Below are 21,219 nucleotides of genomic sequence, written 5' to 3' on the forward strand. Positions count from 1 at the left end.
TCCTTTGACTTTGTGCCAAACCACTCAAGACCCTTTGCTGCTTCCTTCAAATATGCTTCGCTCTTTTCAGCCTCACTTATATAGAACATCTTTTGATTAACGTAATGATCAGACTTCGCAAACATATCTTCACGATCAAGGTCAGGAACATGGAGAGTAGTTGGGAAAGTAGGCTCCAAATTGCAAAGCTTGAGCAAATCAATGCTCTCCTGAGATGGAGCTTCATCATTTTTCTTTCCCTTTAACTCATCATCTGTCCAGAGGTCTTTCTCCATCCACATGTGAAGTGTGGTATTACCTGAGGTACTATTGCTGCCACAATAGTTACTGGGGTTACACCCACTAGTTGTGTTGACTGTTGCACCTCCAGAACCAGCGCCCTTGTCATCATCGTCGTCGCTGCTCTCACTTTCTCCATTGGACCCACCCCCTCAACCTTGATCATCAAGACCAACACCATCATCTTCCCCATCCTCATTGCCATCAACTCCCACATTCTCCTGCTCCTCTCCATCCTTGTCATCGACATCATCTTCCCCATCCTCTTCTTTTTCATCTTCCTCTCTGTCCTCGTCTTCTTTCTCCTCCTCCTCTTCCTCTTTCTCTTGTTGTTCCTCCTCTTCTTCCTCCTCCTCTTCCTCTTCCTCTTCTTGTTCCTCCTCTTCTTCATCCTCATCTTCATCATACACTATGTTCATTTAAGCTTCCTCTTCCGACTCTTCTTCAACAAACTCTTCTTCTTCATCTCTAGCTGCACCCTCTCTTCTTTCTGGGTCCAACTCGGTGAGACCTACCGGCTTCCACTGTTGGCTGATGTATGGGGGGTCATTATCTGGTTCGTCCTCATCAATCTTGGCAAATTCTTCAATGAGGTTGCCAATCTGTTCAGTTACTGATTTGCACGTCTCATGAACCAGTTTTGCAATCTTTGCCTTTTTGCATGATTGAAAACACAACCAGATGACGCAAAAACACAAAATAAACATGTATTGTACAGTAGGAAAATCTGACATGCTGCACTTGGATGTACTCCTTTATGGAACTAAGAAAAGGAAGGCCAACTCTGAAACCTACCTTTGTGGTAACTTTGAGGCCACAAATGCTTCAGCTTGCAACAAACCGCCAAGCAGTGGTGTCTGCTCTGTGCCTCTATAGTCTTCTTTAAGCTAATACAAAAAAAGAAAAAGGAAATGATCATCATTTGTGCAAACATGCAAACAATTTTTGCCAACTGATAAGAAAAACATGTGCAACTAATAACATTTTTGTGCCAACTGGTAGGAACACATGTGCAACTGGTTACATATTTGTGCAAATGATAACATTTTTGTGCCAACTGATAACATTAGCTGATACAAAAAAAAAGAGAAAAAGGAAATGGTCATCATCCGTGCAACATAAAAACATTTATCTGCCAACTGATAGGTACACATGTGCAACTGCTAACATTGTTGTGCCAACTGGTAGGAAGACACATGAACGGGTCAACCTCAAGAAAAAACAATTTTTGTGAAGAAAAAGAAAACTGAGTTCACCTTTAACTTGTCAAACACACCAGGGGAGATCAAGTCCTTCTTGATGACCTTGGCAATTATATTGTTGTCCCATGCATTGGCTCGTATGGGGCAATTGCTTATAGGGACATCGTGAACAAGCGCATCAAGGTATAGAACCTGCCACGGGCCAAAATGGAAAACTCAATTTTGCAAGCAAATCTGCTAAACAATAACTGCAAAAGGAGAAAACACATGGAGCTATTTGATTTGACTCACCACCAAGCGATACAAGCAGCAACAAATAGTTTGGGATGAGCCCATGTTGCGGAAAGCTTCATTGATGTGTTCTGCTACAAACAGGCAGATGTTTGTGTTCCTCAGCATTTCATGATCTAAAACATGTCCATAACACTTTGGACTGAGCTTCGGGCCGGTTGTTGGGGTTAGAAAGGAGGTAAATGCAACTGCAAGCCAGGTAATGAAAAATGTGTCATCAACTCTTCCTCTCATAGCCTCAATGGTCTTGGTCATGAATCTAACTTGGCGTGAGAATTGTCAGTGATGTTGAATCTCTGAAAGAATCTCCTGGTGATCAACTACATAACTTACTTTTTGACCCCTGTTTGGAAGGTCAAACACCCTGTGCACACTGTTAGCATCGACACGAATCATACCCCTCCCTGGGAACACCATTTTAGAATTTTCCGGCTTGTAGCACCCCACTAGGTATTTCGTGAGATCCGCAGGCAGTGTCCCTGCTAGGTTCAAAATACCACCAAACAACCTTGAATAGATATCAGACTTCTGCAATGGAGACAGAGACTTGTTCAACTTAGCAAACCGCCCCGGTGATGCCCTTATCCTACCCGCTTGTGACGGCCGATTTGGATGCTCCCCTGCAACCCCTATGAACACCTTCACCACCACTACCATGTGGATAAGAAAAACTACAAGAAACACATATGAAATAGCATGATAAAAAACATATAACAAACAACTGAACAGACTGGTAGTGTGCACACTGCCAACTACAGAATAGTTTTTGTGCAACTACTGAAGAAGATATGGCCAACAACAACCTAAAATTATTTTTCAAAAATTTCAAAAAGATCATAAAACGTGATACCTCAGCAACTGCTGCAGAAGATGAGGCATCTGCACCAGCACCTGTTGCCTGCACATGGCGGTTAAAAAAACTTGGGCATGACATCTACATGATGGTTCTTGTGCAACTGCAACAGTTGGTGATGCCAATAGCTACATAGTTCATGTGCAACTATGTGGCACAAAAAACATCTTCACATGTTACCTCTATTGCAGAAGATGATGCACCCCCTACACTTGCAACACGTTTCCTTCGCTTTACAACACGAAAGTGATCAATAGCCTGAAGCTTATGCATACAAAAAACAATGTTAACTCATTAACAATAAAAAGAACATGGTTATGACTTGAGCATGACACTTACATCATCTTCATCTGCCCCATCGTCAGTGGGGCAGGGCATGGGTCACAAACAACAACACGTTTGGAGTTCCGGCGAAGGGGGCGGTTTGCAGAAGCCTAAATTAAGCAAGCAAAACAAAAGTTAATCAAATATATGGAGATAAGGTAACAAACAAAAATGCTAAAATATAATCAAATATACAAGACAAAAAGAGGAAAATAATACATCTTCTTCATCCCCATCCACATCACGTATTACACCCATTTTAGGCCTGCAAAAAAACAAGCAAACATAATAGTTAGATGAAAGGCACTCAGACTAAGAAAAACATATATAACTGGACTAACTTGTCAATCAGGAATCAAACTGAATTTGAAATTCTATGCAACTACAAAAATGACTAGACAAATAGTTCTGACAGAAAGCCAACTGAGCACAACACCTTGTGCAAATGGACTAAAACAATTAAACATATAGATCTATCAGGTAGCCAACTAGGTACATCAACTTGTGCAACTGGACTAAAACAACTAACAATATAGATCTATAAGGTAGCCAACTAGGTACATCAACTTGTGCAACAGGGCTAAAAATGCCTAGCCAACTAGTTCAAACATATAGCCAACTCATAACAGCAACTTATGCAACTGTAACACAAGTGTCTACCAAGTACCAACTACACAGGAACTTGTGCAACTAAAGAACAACAACTTGTGCAAGTTGTACAACTGAGAACAACAACTTACGCCACCGCAACGGGGACCAGAACATAGTATATTGGGCGCACCCGTACCAAATCCTCAACCGCAAAATCCCCACCACCACTGTCCCTTGCTGCCGCACAAAATCCAAGGACACGAGAACCGAACGGAAGCACACACAACACATCTATGTCAAATCGACCATACGAGGCAGTTGTTACCGTTGGAACCCTAAGAATCCAGCCAGCCATTTCTGCCACCGACGACCTGGACATGACCTTGCCCCCGGCGATGAGACCGAGAGAGGGAGGACAGGAGAAGGCCGCCACGGACGTCTGCCTCGAGCGCAAATCCCAACAACCAGTCCACCAACACCTCGGCATGACCTCGCCCGCGGCGACGAGAGCGAGAGAGGGAGGACAGGAGTGGGTACCTGCGACGCTAACGAGGCCGCGCACCAAATCCTCCCGCGGTCCAGCAGCGAATCTCGTCGATGATTTGAGAGCTGCGGCGAGATTTCGGGCGAGGGCGAGAGCGACTGCAGGTGCGAGAAGGAAGGAAAGCGAGAGAAATGGGGAAAACACGGCTCGCGTTTTGAAACCGCCACCCACGATCTCCCCTGTTTGGCTTACAGGTGGGCCCCCCTTGTTTGAGGGAGAGAACGGCTCATGGTGCGCGGTCTCCCGACCAGGCTGCACCTGGTGCACGCACGCGACGATCGCGCGTCAATCGTGCGGCCAGAAATCGGCCGCTTGGTTCGACAATATAGTGCACGTGCACCGGGAAGAATATGGGTTTTTTAGGCAAGTACAAGGGCGTTTCCTATTTAACGCTGCAGGCTCCCATTAGTAGTATTTTTGCAAACGGGCGCCTGCAGCCCCTCCTCGTTGGGCCAACCCACATAACTTTTTTCTGTTTCTGTTAAAACTGTGAAAAAATGTACCGCAAAAGAGAATCAAACCCTGATCTCCTAGGCAGAGACGAGCTCCACAGACCACCTGGGACGGAACCCGACTTGTGTTTACTTGCTTTCCCTTTTTTGTTGTGTATTTTTTTTTCTCTTTCATGTTTGTATTTCCGATTTTTTCTTTCTTTTCTTTTTCTTTTATCTTTTTAAAAATGCACAAACTTTTAAAATTCAATGAACAATTTCTTCGACCAATGAACTATTTTTTGAATTTGATGAGCTTTTTTCAAATTCAATAAACTAATTTTCAAATTATATCAATTATTTTGCAATTCTATTAACTTTTTCAAATTTGTTGAACTTTTTTTTAATATCTATGAACTTTTTCCATAATGGATGAACTTTTAACAAAATTGATGAACTTTTTTCAATATCGATGAACCTTTTCCGAATTTGATGAACTTCTTTCAAATCGATGAACCTTTTCCGAATTTGATGAACTTCTTTCGAAATTTGATGAAGTTTTTTTAAATTCGAAGAACTTTTTTTGAATTTGACAAACATTTTCCAAATTTGGTGAACTTTTTTTGAAATCGTTGAACTTTTTTCAAATTTGATGAACTTTTTTTCAAGTTCAACGGATTTTTTTCAAATTTGATGATTTTCAAATTTTACGAACTTTTTAAAAATTTGATGAACTTTTTCCTAATTCGTGTTTTTTTAAATGTGTTTGACTTTTTTGCTGAAACATCACGGTTTTCTTCTGAAATGTATGTGCAAGAAATAGCACGGATACGTTTTAAAGATTTCGCGCTGGATTCTTTGACTAGCTTTGTGTAGCTCGAGTGGTAAGGTTGTGTGCACTGTAACTAGTTGGTGTGAGCTCGAACATTTCTTTTGAAGGTTTTTCGCGCTACAAATCCGCTGCCTGTTTCTGGGCCGCCGGCCCACAAGGGGGCGCTAGCGGGCGCCAGTTGCCTGAATCGGAGCTCCCAAAGTACGAGGGATATCCATCCACAACACGACTTGTCCAGCTAAAATAGGCCTGAAGGGCCCATGAAGGAGGATCCACCAAGAAACAGCCGTCACACATCTAATAAGGCCTCCCTCACCCGTAGACAAAGTTGCCGTACGCACAACCCTAAATCGTCGGGAAGGCATCGCCATGTCCGCCGCTCCCGGACCCTCTGCTTCGTCGGTAAGGCAGCTCTCCTTCCCCAACTTCCCAACCCCCCCGATTTGTCCTCACAGAGACTCGACTAATTTCCCGATCTGTTTCCAGGTCACCTTGTCCCGCCCCGGCCCCGGCCCCTTCCCCAACTGGATGATGCTGGAGCCCTTCGTCTTCCGCAGGGACGACAAGGAGTCTTTCCCGGACGACATTAAGGCTTACCTCAGCGTGTCTGGCACCACCTCCTGGAACGCGCCGTTCCGCATCGCGTTCGTTCTAAAAGAGCCCCCGCTCCCCTCCCGCCTCTACGCCCACCTGCCATGTTTCCCAGATCCCAGGAGGCATATCCCCTTGGCCATCCTGGCGACCCACCGTCATCTCATCCTCCTTCGCATCGCCACTGATGCCCCTGGACGAGGGCTGTTGCAAGATTTTCTTATTTACAGCGCCTACTACTCTTCCTCGTTCAAATCTCTGCCTCCTTGTACCCAGCCATACACTGACTATACCAAGAAAGAGACCGGTGACAGCCTACCTCGTGATCATCCCCTCCCCAAAGACAAGCAGCGCCTTTTAATGGTCCAGTCTATGGTGTTAGAGTTATAATATACGCCATGTACCCTTTTGTATTTATCCCATTGTATAAGGGGTTTCCTGCATATGTTCCACACCTGTACATGTATATATATCGGCCTATGGCCTCATGGGAATACAAGTTGCTTATTCCTAACATGGTATTAAAGCCTTAGGGTTTTTTTTTAGCACGCGCAACTCGTGCTCTCGATCCAATTTACCGTCCACGCAGCCGTCGCCCTTCTTCTCTTGCGCCGTCGCTGTCTCGTCTGATCCGCAGGTCCGCCCCTGCTGCTATCTACCCGTCAGCAGCTCCAGCCTGAGCCCTCCCGTCCCGTCCGAGCTGCTCGCAGCCGCTGCCGCTTGACGCGCCCGCTGCACGTAGACTCCGCCTCGCATGGAGCCGTGGGTGTGCTAGCTGTGTTCCTGGTGCTGGATTCCTTTTGCTAGCTGTGTTCCTGGTGCTGGATTCCTTTTGCTAGTCGCATGAGTGCGCTAGCTGTGTGGTCCTCCGTCTGCCTTTCTGCGTCCCCGCTGCTGCAGATCCGGCCGGATCCCACCTCTACCTGCCAGCCGCCGGCAGGATCGATTGCCTGCTCGGATCTCAAAAAAAAAAAATTCTGCTGCATCAGGATATGTTGTTGTTCCTCGCTGTCCAGTGATCTTTGATGGTACTAACTACACCGAGTTTACTGGCTTCATGCGCATTCACATGCGTGGCATCCGTCTCTGGGGTGTTCTTTCTGGCGAGGTCTGCTGTCCGCCACGTCCGGTTCCTCCGGTGGCCCCTACTCCGCCGACTCCACTGGTTCTTCCTACGGACGCTACTCAGGCCGCCAAGGATGCGGCTAAGCTTGCTGATGAGACTGCTGATCGTGCTTATGATGTGAGGGTTTTGGCTTATGAGGAGGCTCTCCAGACTTATCATGGTGCTTTGTCTGTTTACACCCAGTGGCTTGATGATGATGCTCGTGCCGCAGCTGTTCTCACTACTAGTGTTCTGCCTCAGTTTGCTTCTGAGTTTCTGGGTCTTCCTACTGTCTATCAGATGTGGACCTGTCTTCGTCAGCGCTATGAGCCCTCTGGTGATGCCTTATACCTTTCTGTGGTTCGTCAGGAGCATGCTCTTCAGCAGGGTGACTCTACTGTTGATGACTTTTATGCACAGAGTTCTGCTATCTGGCGCCAGCTTGATTCTCTCCGCAGTGCTGGTTGTCGTACTTGCCCCTGTTGCAAGGCTGTCCAGGCCAACTTGGAGTTTCATCGCGTCTACGAGTTCCTGTCTCGGCTCCGTAAGGAGTTTGAGCCCCGGCGTGCTCAGTTGTTTGCTCATGGCCGTATTTCTCTCATGAAGGCGCTTTCAGAGATTCGTGCTGAGGAGACTCGCTTACGTGGTGCTGGTTTGCTGGAGGTTCCCTCTGTGCTCGCTACTCGGGTTTCTTCCACTCCAGCTGTTGCACCGCCCCATTCTCGCTCGAGTGCTCCGCCGCTCTTGCCCACTCCTTCTGGAGGCTCAGGTCGCCCCCGTTCACATTGTGACTACTGCAACAATGATGGTCATATTGGGTCCCAGTGCTACACAAAGCGGAAACACCTGCGCAAGGCGCGATCATCCTCCTCAGGGACTTCGTCATCTCCCTCGACAGCTTCAGCCATTGCTTTGACTGAGCAGGATATTCTGAGACTTAAGTGTCTGCTCGCGGCTTCAGGTTCTTCCTCGACGGGTACTGCTGGTTCTGTGACTGATGCTTCCCGCACTGAGCACCCGCCCTCTACACAGTCAGGTACATCCCCATGGGTTCTGGACTCTGGAGCTTCTTTTCATATGTCTTCTCATTCTTCCGCTTTGTCCTCTCTTCGATCGCTGGATTCTCCTGTTCATGTCTTCACTGCTGATGGTACTCCACTTTCTGTTGCTAGTAGAGGACATCTTTCCACTCCTTATTCTGTTCCTGATGTTGTTCATGTTCCTCGACTTACCATGAATCTGTTTTCTGCCGGTCAACTTACTGATTCTGGTTGTCGTGTCATCCTTGACGTTGACTCTTGTTCTGTCCAGGATTGTCGCACGCACACTTGGGGCTGGCCCTCGCCGCCGTGATTCTCAGGGTCTTTGGGAGTTGGACTGGCTTCATGTTCCTTCCGCTGCCACCACCATCGCCAGTCCCTCCGCTGCTGTCGCCTCTGTTACTGGTTCCTTCAAGCAGTGGCATCATCGACTTGGTCATCTGTGTGGTTCTCGGTTATCGTCTTTAGTTCGTCGAGGTCTTCTGGGGTCTGTCTCAGGAGATGTCTCTTTAGAGTGTCAGGGTTGTCGTCTTGGCAAGCAGATTCAGTTACCATATTCACAAAGTGAGTCAGTGTCTAAGCGTCCTTTCGATTTAGTCCATTCTTATGTATGGGGTCCGGCTCCTTTCGCTTCGAAAGGTGGTCATAAATACTATATTATTTTCATCGATGATTTTTCTCGTTACACATGGCTTTATTTCATGACTTCACGTAGTGAGGTGTTGTCTATTTATAAGCGTTTTGCTGCCATGGTTCATACTCAGTTCTCTTCACCCATTCGTGTTTTTCGTGCTGACTCCGCTGGCGAGTATATCTCTAAGATGTTGCGTGGTGTCCTTGCTGAACAGGGTACTCTTGCCCAATTCTCTTGTCCTCGTGCTCATGCTCAGAATGGCGTGTCTGAGCGCAAGCATCGTCACCTTCTTGAGACGGCTCGTGCTATGATGATCGCCGCCTCTCTTCCGCCTCATTTTTGGGCCGAGGCTATCTCCACTTCCGCCTATCTCATCAACCTTCAGCCGTCCGCTGCTTTGCAGGGTGGTGTTCCTTTTGAGCGTCTTTTTGATCGTTCTCCCGATTATTCGATACTTCGCTTGTTTGGTTGTGTTTGCTATGTTCTTCTTGCCCCTCGCGAACGCACCAAACTGACCGCTCAGTCTGTTGAGTGTGTCTTCTTAGGCTACAGTGATGAGCATAAGGCTATCGTTGTTGGGATCCTATCGGTCGTCGGATGCGTATCTCTCGAGACGTGACTTTTGATGAGTCTCGTCCTTTCTACCCACGCCCATCTTCCTCGTTTTTTTCAGTGGAGGATATCTCTTTCCTCACTTTTCCTGACTCACCTATCACCCCCGTCGCGCCTGTGCCTATTCGTTCCACTCCCTCTGCTTCCCCACCCCTCATCGATTCGCCGCCACCATCTTCCCCAGTCTCCTCACCTAGCATGTCCCCGGATTCTACACCTTCCTCTCCGGTGACTTCTTCGTCGCCACCCCCCGATTCTACCTTGGCGATTCCTCCTTCTCTTGTTCCATCTTTTCCTCAGCATTACACTCGTCGTTCACGACCTGTGGATGCTTCCTTGGATGAGTCGTCCTCTTCCTCTCAGCCTACTTATGGCTTGCGTTCTCGTCCTCGTCCTCCTGTTGATCGCTTTGGATTTCCCACCGCTGGTGCTGCTGTTCTTGAGCCGACTTCTTACCGTCATGCTATTGTTCATCCTGAATGGCAGTTTGCGATGGCAGAGGAGATTGCTGCTCTTGAACGCACTGGTACCTGGGATCTTGTTTCTCTTCCTCCCGGAGTCCGTCCCATCACTTGTAAGTGGGTCTACAAGGTTAAGACTCGCTCCGATGGTTCTCTTGAGCGTCACAAAGCTCGTCTCGTGGCTCGTGGTTTTCAGCAGGAGCATGGTCGTGATTATGACGAGACTTTTGCTCCTGTGGCCCATATGACCACTATTCGTACACTTCTTGCCGTTGCCTCTGCACGCCACTGGTCTATATCTCAGCTTGATGTTAAGAATGCCTTTCTTAATGGTGAGCTGCGTGAGGAGGTGTACATGCAGCCACCACCTGGGTATTCTGTTCCTGATGGCATGGTGTGTCGTCTTCGTCGCTCTCTCTATGGCCTTAAGCAAGCCCCTCGCGCCTGGTTTGAGCGTTTTGCCTCTGTGGTCACTACTGCTGGTTTTTCAGCAAGTGCTCATGATCCAGCATTGTTTATTCACCTTTCTCCTCGTGGCCGGACTCTTCTTCTTCTCTATGTTGATGATATGGTCATCACTGGGGATGACCCCGAGTATATTGCCTTTGTAAAGGCCCGTCTTAGTGAGCAGTTTCTTATGTCTGATCTTGGACCTCTTCGCTACTTTCTTGGGATTGAAGTCTCTTCTACCTCTGATGGCTTTTTTATATCCCAGGAAAAGTATATCCAGGATCTTCTTGCTCGTGCTGCTCTTACTGACGAGCGCATTGTTGAGACTCCTATGGAGCTCAATGTTCACCTCCGTGCTACTGATGGTGATCCTCTCCCTGACCCGACGCGTTATCGTCATCTCGTTGGCAGTCTTGTCTATCTAGCTGTCACTCGTCCGGACATCTCTTATCCGGTTCATATTCTGAGTCAGTTTGTCTCTGCTCCCACATCGGTTCACTATAGTCATCTCCTTCGTGTTCTCCGATATCTTCGGGGCACGATCTCTCACCGTCTATTCTTTCCTAGCTCCAGTTCTTTACAGCTTCAGGCCTATGCGGATGCTACGTGGGCTAGTGATCCTTCTGATCGCCGTTCACTTTCTTCTTACTGTGTTTTTCTTGGCGGTTCTCTCATTGCCTGGAAGACGAAGAAACAGATTGCAGTTTCCCGTTCGAGTGCTGAGGCTGAGTTGCGAGCCATGGCTCTTTTGACGGCAGAGGTGACTTGGTTACGGTGGTTACTTCAGGATTTTGGTGTTTCTGTCACTACACCGACTCTGCTCTTATCTGACAGTACAGGTGCTATTAGCATTGCGCGCGATCCTGTGAAGCATGAGCTCACCAAGCATATTGGTGTTGATGCTTTCTATGTACGCGCTGCTGTGCAGGATCAGGTTATTGCTCTTCAGTATGTGCCTTCCGAGTTACAGTTGGCGGATTTCCTGACGAAGGCCCAGACTAGAGCACAACATGGCTTTTATCTCTCCAAACTCAGTGTTGTTCCTCCACCATGAGTTTGAGGGGGGTGTTAGAGTTATAATATAGGCCATGTACCCCTTTGTATTTATCCCGTTGTATAAGGGGTTTCCTGCATATGTTCCACACCTGTACATGTATATATATCGGCCTATGGCCTCATGGGAATACAAGTTGCTTATTCCTAACATATGGGACTATTGTGCGGAGGTTCACATGGAGTTTGCGGTAGTAGAGCTTCGTGTCTTTACCTCCAAAAGCTCAAAGGTTTATGCCGACCTATGTTTCATCCGTTCCTCTACATCAGTTGCTCCTGTAGTCGGTGGGAGATGGGAATCAGTGCGTGTACCAATTCTTGACAGCAGCAAAGATTCCTGGAATCTTTGTTGCTGGCAGACCGACACCATTGTGCCCTTCAACCGCTCTCTATGTTGGGTTGACTACCACCGAGGCATGATCATTTGTGATCCGTTCGGAGATCCTATCCCCACCGTCTCCTTCCTCCCGCTACCTATTGACAAGCCCACTTGTGCTCACACCCATTATCAAGTCAAACCAGCTAGCTGGTTATACCGGGGTGTGTCCGCCATTGATGATCACCGTGTGCTCAACTTCATCAATGTCATCCGCCATGATGGCATTGGTTACGGCGCACTCAAACCAGGTTCAGGCTTCACCATTACCTCCCACACTTTTGGGCGTGGTACGTCGTGGACTCTTAATTACGAGATCACTTCAGCCAAGCTTTGGTCTTCTAATCCATGCCTTCCACACACCATTCTTACTTTTCCTCAAGTAAATGTCAATAGGCCATATATGGTGCAGTTTCTTATGAGCGAACCAAAATATGTCATTAAGAGGATGTGGGTGGTGGTCATTAACATGCGCACCGGGAGGGTGGAGTCATTTTCCCAATACATCAATGGGAAGGAGGGGCTTAAAGGTGATGATGCTGACTTCACCAGAATAAGGTCAGGCGCTCCCGCGTCCTTCATCCCCTGTGAATTCTTCAAGTTTCTCCGACACTCCCAAGGTGCTTCTTCTATCTACCACTTAGTACTTAGTTTTTTTTTGCGGTTCATCATTTTAATCCTGTTGGTATTTTCATTACTGAGTATTTGGTTAGTGTTTTTTTGGTAAAAAAGGCATACACCACAAACTACATCATATATGCAAATACATGTACAGAAGTGTGTGTGTGTGTGTGTGTGTGTGTGTGTGTAATTTATTTTCTTGAAATTTGATAGCATTCTGTTCCAGTAGATATCTAATGCAACAATGACACGCAGGGCATATGTCTATACTGGAAATTTATGCATAGTGCCTCTCTATTTGGTAGTGTGCTGTTTTTCATTTATATTATTAAACTTTTTTTGGTTTATTTGCTTAAGTATTTATTAGAGGGACCTCGCTGTATTGATCGACCACTGTATCGTTGCATTGTTTTTTATATGTGATGACTGTAGTATATGTCTGCACAATACTAACCTATGGAACGTCACATGGCTAGTGTGTTTATGTTCAAAGGCGTATTAGCTTCCTCTGTACACATGTACCTAATTGATTAAATATTTAATTTTCCTGAGTAGTAGTTGATCTTTATTTTGTCGCATTCCTGAACATATTGATTACATGTGTTAATTGATCGTGGGATGAAAGAAGAAAGATAAAGATAGCTTTACTTTTATCCTTGAGAACGGTGAACATTCAATGGAATATTTAGCGTTCCTGGAGTACATGTTTTTGTTACAAGCTTGACTGACCGTGTTAATGATAATCTGGTACACATCAAAGAAACGTGAAATCAAAGTTGGGGATAAAGTAGCTGGAACTATACGACCATTAACTAAAATGTGTCTATGGTTGACTAATTGGCGGGCCCCAGGAATGGTTGAAGGATCATGATCAATTGCTTTGTGGATTGTCTCATGTCTCTTCACATTTTTCCATCCAAGCACGGGCGCGTGAGTGGTCATAGGTCCATATGTAAAAGGTTATATGTGTGTGAGGCTGGCTGCAGTGACCTATATATAGATAGTTATATATCCCCTTTCTGAAAAAATGTCAATGGAGTATATCATTGAAGATAATCAGATTTGGTTATGCTAATTTGATGTAGCATTTGCATGATTACATTGTATTATCACCTAATTATTTCATCTTCATCTTATATCAAGCAAAGGCATGGATCATATGTTCAGTTAACATGGTGCATAATTTTGCTATAAGTTGTTGCTTATATGTTATTTTTTGAGTATTAATTCCCCTTGCTAGACAACCACTATCCTCTACAAGAATGCATATATTGCACACACACATGGTAAAAAGCTTTTGCGCATAAGAACCGGTATACATGAGTGGCTATACGTTTCCAGATTTAATCTGATTGCTACCTGTAAAGCTTTTTCTATGACAACATGCATGGTGATGGTTTGAATCTCGAATCTGGGTAGAAGTAATTTAATCTGAAAGTGAAAGTCTTAACATGGTTGTGATAGTTGCACAAAAAGTTGTAGGGTCATACTCGCAATTATAAATACAAAATTGTGAACCTTGTTATGCATGATTTATACTTGTTCCACTCACTATGTTTGCAATGGCCTCCGAAACTTCTCTTTGATACACTTGTCCATCTAGAATCAAGAGTGTAGCTATTGCAATTTATATCCCAACAACTTGCCCCTATTGAATTGCTTTGGGTGGTTGTAGTGTGTTATTTATGGTTATCTTGTACTAAAATTTTCTTATACTGAGTGTAATACTTGGTCTATGCAACACATGCCAATTTTAGTACACTGGAGAAACACACATCTTATTCTTGTGTACATACAAGTGTACATATGTATATTCATGTGTATATGATGCATGTATCCGCATTTGACTTGTTCAGTTCAACTTCTTCAAATGTATTTTTCACCATCACAACATGTATATACATTCTTTGTGAAGTATATCTACTGATAATTTATTGGGTCTTGTATCTTTCATATATTTATTCATGCAGCTGATGAAGGAGCTTTTGATGATGTACATCAGGACAAACAGAACAACTACATCCAATCAGGTCAGCATGCAACTTAATTGTGTTATTCTTTATGATGAGCTCAATAATGTTACAAGTTATCTTAGGGGAGTTGTTGATTTAAATTGTACTTTAATTAAACAAAGTGGAGGTGGGAGCTTTGACCCTTATAGATCATGCTTTGTTATAGATTCAGATAGTATAAAACCCAATGAGCAACTGTTGCCTATCAGCTTTGTTTGTCTTATCTTTGCACTTATCTTCTTATTCGTTTATATTGGCGGTGCTATTGTGCAATAGTACATGATGCCATGCAAAGAATTTGTACGTAGGTTTGGATAAGTTTTGTGTGTGTATTTCCTGCCTGTTTTCCATACGTTTCCATCATTAATTTGATTTTCTTCTATTTCTTGTAGGTGGATCCATTGTTCTGGGTGAAAATTAGTGATGGTGCTACTGACTGATTTTCTTTCAGTAAAGAAGTGGATCCATTGTATCTTATGCACCATTTTTTGTTTTTTGAATGACTTGAAATAAGTTGATTCAGTTGCCATTTCTATGTCAGTGTAGGATTACTTGCTATAATATTTCATAGGGGTACCTCTCAGTAAGTTGAGTTATAGGTTAGCTTTGTTGCATAGTATCTCGGCGCAAGTGCACTTCAATCATTATCCTAATAAAATATTTGCATTAATTTATGAAGGTGAAACGTTTGTTGGAGATGAATTTCCTTTCTTGGCCATTTAGCCATGACATTTCTTGATCGCAAAACGTTTCTTACTAACTATTTATTACGTCCAAAAGGCATGTGTCGTAGGTATTTAATGTTGTATGAGGAGGGTGCCAAACTGGGCACCGCAGAGACTCTTCCCCCAACAATGTTTATAATTTTGGATTATCAACATATATTTAACCAGTCATACTTAAGGAGTATGAATACACATGATAATCTTCACCATGCTTACCTTTTTAGGATGTAGACTACACCATTTTCGCACAAGTTTATGATACCAACGAGATATTATTGATTTTAGGTACCAAGTGGCTTCTAAGGTGATCTGATACGAGATATTATTGATCGTTAGCATTTTAGGCTCAAAAACTCATGCTTGTCGTAATGAACTTGTAGGTTTGCAAAGAGGATGCCATTGATGGTGGCCTTACATGCTATGTTCTGAGCGGTGGAGTTCATGGTTGTGAACTTTATGTTGATGAACAATATGGTTATGTTTGGTGTGAATGTGAAACTTTGTTATCTTTTTATGCACTTGTGAACTTGGTTTTGGTTGTGAATTTGTTGGATGTGTATGCATGTGTGAACTCGATGTAGCTATCTATTTATGTGTGAACCTGATGTAGCTATCTATGCATGTTGAACTTGGTGGAGCAACTAGATATATTGTTGGATATGTATGTATTTTTTGTTTTGTTTGAGGGAAGGCAATCCTGGCTAGGTCAGCGACTAAGCTGTATCTCAAAACACACTCGGCTTATATAACTGCAAGAGCCCATTTACACCTGTTGATTTAGAAATAAGCTACTTCATTCTCGGTTTACAGGCAGTAGTGAACCCCCTAACGCCTGGCCAGTGACAGAACGCCGAGGGGTAGCACACGGCTTATGTATAAGGGGGTGTTTGGTTCCAGGGACTTTTTTGTGTTGGGACTAGAAAAAGTCCCGGTAAACCAAACAGGGTGGGACTTTTTTGGGACTTTTGCTAAAAGTCCTTAGAAGCACCTCCTTAAGAGTCTTTTTCAAAATGTCCTAGGGACTAGAAAACCAAACACCACCTAAGCCGTCGCCTCCAATGGCCTACCTGCTCTTACACGGCTTACGTATAAGCCACACGCTCCTCATAACACACGGCTAAGCTAACACACTCCTCGTAACACACGGCTAGGGCTCTCATGGGTTACATGTAAACCGTGCGTCCATTCCGTGGTTAGAATGGTATTTGCCGTGTATCAAACACATACACGGCTTCATTTGTTATTCTTGTAGTGAAGTATTCCTCCCCCATTTTTTTGGAGAACTGCAACTTTATTATGCCGAAAACGTTGGGAGGCAGCGACATGGGAATACCAGGTTCAATGGCAGCGTGGATATTGCATACTTGCAAGGAAAAATTCGTGTATCGGAAATGTGCTGGTCACTCAACCTTATTGTTAGGATTAAATTATAGGTTAATTAAAGAGATAATCCTTCCATTGTAATCTGTACGTCGGTTGCATTGGCAACCGTCGCGCCTCTCCCCTTGCACCTCTACAAACAGTCGCATCTCTTAATCGCGTCTGTTCCCCTTGTATATGTACCGAGAATCATTCAATGGAATCGGGACTTCGATCATTTGTTCCTTTCGATCTCAAACACGTTATCAGCACGCTTCTTCCAGAGAGCAATGAGGCCAAGATCGGCAACAGAGAAAGGATGGAATCAGGGCACCGGCGTCCCTGGCCATCTGGCCATGACCCAGCCTCCCAACGCGGTTGCGCGTCCTCTGGGATGCGGACGCTGTGACCGGCCACACCATGGCCGCCCGTGGCCGGCAGTGCCTGGCCGTGGTCGCCCCTGGCCGCGCCAGCCCGTCCGCTCCGCCCGGCCAGCGCGCTGGCTCGCGCGGCGCCGCGCTCCGCGCCCGCTCGCGCCGTGCCCGTCCGCCGCTTGCGCCATGGCCTCGCCACCTGCGCCCTCGCGTGGCCGTGGCCGCACTCCCCGTGCTCCGCCGCCTAGGAGCCGAGATGGAGGGAGCCGACACGACCACTCCGCCTCAGCCGGAGATGGCCATGGGCTCGAGCAGCCCCGCCGAGAGGCGCTTCGTCGTCTCTTCTTCCTCGGATGTTGTCCGTGATGCGGTCACATATCCAAGACCGGAGGCAGCAACCTCGGTTCGCATCCACGGGAGACGGGACGGACGACCTACAGCCAGCAAGGAGCGCTCCATCTAGCACGCGGCTCAGCGGCGCCCTTCTGCACGCGACCGTGGCTCAGTGGCCTGCTGCAGCCCGAGCCGGTGGCGGCTTCCAACGCGGAGCACGCGACGGTTGAGCGCGGCTCCCGGGAACGACATCGTCTTCATCGAGCATGAGGCCGCGCCGCTGCCATCTCCGACCTCTGCGGTCGTCGAGGTCGCCGCCTGTCACGCGCTCGCCTTCGTGTCCGTGCCGACCGGGGCCTCCGTCTTCATCCTTGGCTCCGGCGTGTGCGGCTCCTCTTGCGCCGCGGCAATCGATGCAGGCGTTGCCGCGCCGTCCCAGACACCCATCAATCCTCCGCCTTTGCGGCGCACAGGCGCTCGCCGCCGCCTCGTGGCCCTCGCCGTCCCGCTGGAGAGTCCACTCCAGCCGCGCAGCAGCAGCGCTCGCGCTCGCGGATGGCGCCTACAACGGCGTCGCGCCCGGCCACCTCCGCGGTGGCTCCTCCTCCAGGACGAGCGCGGCGGGAGGTCTGTTGCGGCCGGTCAGCCTGCGCTGGGGGATCTCCGCCGGTCTCCGTTGTGGATTTGGGATCGAAGTGACTCAGGAATTGCTAGACCTGTCTATTTCATCTAGTGGCTCTCCCTTATTTAATCGGTTGGACCAGGTCGGGGCTGCCTTACGTGGCCATATGTATGCGCTGGGAATTTAGGCATCCAGCATAGCATGCCACGTTTTGCTTATTTGCACATTAATTTTAGCAGATTAGCATTTAGTCTACAACAGCACTTCTAGTCACTGTTTTAGACTTGTTTATTTCAGTTTCAGTACTGCATTTCCATTGAGTACTAAATATATGTATCTTCATGTTCGTTACATGTCGAGATTAATACATATATTTGCAATTGAGATTTTCAACTTCTTGCAAATACATATGCAAAATTCAAGGTGTCATCCTTAGCAATTTGAGATTCACAATAATGATTTCGAGCTACCTTCTTGAAATCTATTGATTTTGCAACATTAAGATGTATTTATATTACGCAATCTGTAATATAAATAAATTACCGGTTTTTTATCGGGGATGATATGTTCTATGTGTTTACCACATTGACATTCTTCATGAACATGTCACAGCGGTCGAGATTGATTTCTCCCGCAGAACAAACTTGTAAATTTTTGACAATAACATCTCCCTCATTATATTAGGAAAACACAAGGTAATGAGTTGGATCTACTGCCCATGTGTAGACTATCTCTATTACTGTGAGATTTGTATGATCTTCAATGTGTTATGTTCCCACAATTGAGGTTGAGCATTTTCAAGTTATATACTTGAGTCAATTTTTTGCATTCTTATTACAAAACCATGATGGTTTTAATTTACTTCTTGTAAATTAATTATCTCTGGCTTGCCCCTATAAGTAATCGATGGCTAACAATTTGAGGCACTTGCCCTCAGTGGCCACAACTTACTTAAGCGGGTCATGGATATCAAGATCAGTCTTGCATCCCATCGGATAGCGCGTGCAATCCAAGCCATGCCACCGGGACGCAAAGGACCTCAAGGGTAATGGTTTGGAACTCACTTCAAACCCTCAACCTGACACCATCAAGCTGTCACGAGACCCTATGAGCATGGAGAGCATGATGGTTGAATATGCATCAACCGACATGTTTGGAGACTCTACATTTAGTCCCTTAGTCTCCTTAGTGATCTATTTATTTATGTCCATTTATGATGTTCTAATAAGAACATGATTATTGTTGTCATCATATATTGTATATCACAATATATTGTATCAGCACTTTGATACAAATTCATTTGTATGTATTCTATATATCCGACAGTGATTTTCTTAAGAATCTTCATGTCTATATATAGATTTCTATGGGAGTCAATCTGATGAAAAATGATATGTGCCTTGTGGGCATATGCACCACAAACTCTATACTCAGGGAAGTCCAATGTTTCCACTCTCATTGAGAGAAAGGAGATATTTTAAAATCGCTAGATGCGATGAGGTATTTGTTGGCTCAACTCGAGTCATATTTACTATCCCTGTGGGTACTCGAGTAACGTCAGGATGCTTCATTGCTTCCCAAGTTTAACTCGTACCCTACTAAGCTATAGAGATATTTGTCAAAGTGGTTTCCATAGCGAAAATTATGCTGACAAGAAAGAGAAATACATTCTCTTTACCATATGCAACAGATATGGCAAACACATTTTCTGTGTATCATCTGGATTGTACTACACATACTACAAAACCCGTAGCACATGTTGCGCCCAAGATAGTTTTCCAAAATGTCTTGTACATGAAAAACTTGGCATACTCACCTTGGTCATCGAGACATTGGGTTGAAACCGAAACTATAAGCAATTCCAATAGTTTATAGTTGCTATGATGCTAAATTCTAACACCATTTGGATTTTAGGTGCACTACAAGTGACACAGGGAAGCTAATTTTAAGGCTCGCACACCTTAAAGTCTACGCTGAACCACTCAGACTCCTTGAATGCATCAAGTTGAGGTAAGTGGCTCTTCCCATCCATTGACTAGACTATCCAGGTATTCCATGGTTCTAAAAGACATATCTACATGATGGTCTTAAGTGTGTGCTTTATTCACACGAAACCATTGGCTCATTATCCTGACATCGATTTCAAGCAAACTGAATGGATAACATTGCAGAATTCTCCTTGAGTGCCTTCTCTATGGCCCTTGGATTGAGTTAAGCAATTTGTCCTAAGGTCTAGACTCAAAATGGTTTGGTAGAATCCTATCCAAAGAGTTAAGCTCATTGCATTATCTTTACTTTGGAATTGTAACTTGCCAACTTTACGTTGGAGTCATGCAATTTTACACGCTCATGACAGAACTGCATAATATTATTACCCTCTATCTTTGATATGTGGATATCTACCAAGTATTTCCTATCTGCGGTAATTTGGTTGCATACCGATATCACCACCCGGCATACATCATTGGCCCCTCAACATATAGTTGGGATCTATGTGAGGAATAACTGTATTTCCGTCAATACCTCAAGCCCCTCGCATGGGGAGTTATTCAAGGCCAGTATGCTAATTCAATGAGGAACATTTCCAGGCATTAGGGGGAGATTTCAGGTACCATAAAGAATGCCAGGAAATTAGTGGAATGTTCAACACATTTCTGCCTCAAATCCACGTACTCAAAGATCTGAACCATGCGTTCAGAAGATTTGTAACACATTGCAAATAACCTGCCAGATTCATTTACTGAACATAAAGGTGTCACACAATCCTGCAAAAATATGTCGGAAAGAGTGGAGGTACCAACTAAAACCACTCAACTCCTCGTTCAAAGTAACAGGGGAGAAGTACGGCAATAGTACATCAGGATTCAGCTTCTTGCAAGCAAGGATATCATGACCAATCAGTAAATGCAAGTCAACTTCACGTTGACAGACACCTGATGGGTAGTATACCCAGTGGATGGGAAACCTCCACCAACCCAGGTCATAGTGCACACAATGACCGGGACATCGGAATACCCGACTTGGCCGCATTGGGAAATCGCGAGCAATCACCACGGGTAACGATATTTCCATCAACTCTGTATTGATATATAGATTCTGGAGAAACATATAACCAAAAGTCTACAATTGTCGACATACATTTCCCAACTAGATTGCAAAACCTTTCAAGTGATTCAGATCCAAAGACCATGGCCATGGCAAAGTGTGAACAACACTTGAACTGAACTCAAACAAAGGGTATAATCTAGGTAGAAATGATCTTGCTCAATAATGGAAGGTATTCATAAGCAATACCTACACCAGTTTTCTTCTGGAAACAGAATTGAGAACAATGAGGTGGTGAAACAAAGAGCAAGTATTGTAGCACAAGGGTTTACGCAGATACCCAACTATTCTTCAAAGGTGGAATCTCTTTCCGATAACTTATATCATTGGCAGTACAAAATCATCTATCTCTGCAGTTGATAGATGTAGTGATTACATACCCATGTAGATCACTAGATT

The 21,219-nt window shown here is 45.2% G+C and overlaps 1 protein-coding gene across 1 annotated transcript; it reads left to right on the plus strand.

Moving 5' to 3' along the window:
- The first annotated feature begins 5,637 nt into the window (after positions 1-5,637).
- On the plus strand, positions 5,638-6,502 carry LOC123125843 (uncharacterized). The gene is made up of 2 exons (XM_044546291.1): positions 5,638-5,749; positions 5,834-6,502. Exons 1-2 carry the CDS (start codon positions 5,717-5,719, stop codon positions 6,326-6,328), a joined length of 528 nt encoding a protein of 175 aa, XP_044402226.1. The 5' UTR covers positions 5,638-5,716; the 3' UTR covers positions 6,329-6,502.
- Positions 6,503-21,219: the final 14,717 nt, after the last annotated feature.

Source organism: Triticum aestivum, chromosome 5D, assembly GCF_018294505.1.
Source record: "Triticum aestivum cultivar Chinese Spring chromosome 5D, IWGSC CS RefSeq v2.1, whole genome shotgun sequence".
In the NCBI taxonomy this organism is placed as follows: domain Eukaryota; kingdom Viridiplantae; phylum Streptophyta; class Magnoliopsida; order Poales; family Poaceae; genus Triticum; species Triticum aestivum.

Excerpts from the sequence above, each read along its gene's own strand:
- LOC123125843 (XM_044546291.1), top strand. The coding sequence starts at position 5,717 with ATGTCCGCCGCTCCCGGACCCTCTGCTTCGTCG. Across the intron at positions 5,750-5,833 it reads CCGGACCCTCTGCTTCGTCG|GTCACCTTGTCCCGCCCCGG; the intron begins GTAAGGCAGCTC and ends ATCTGTTTCCAG.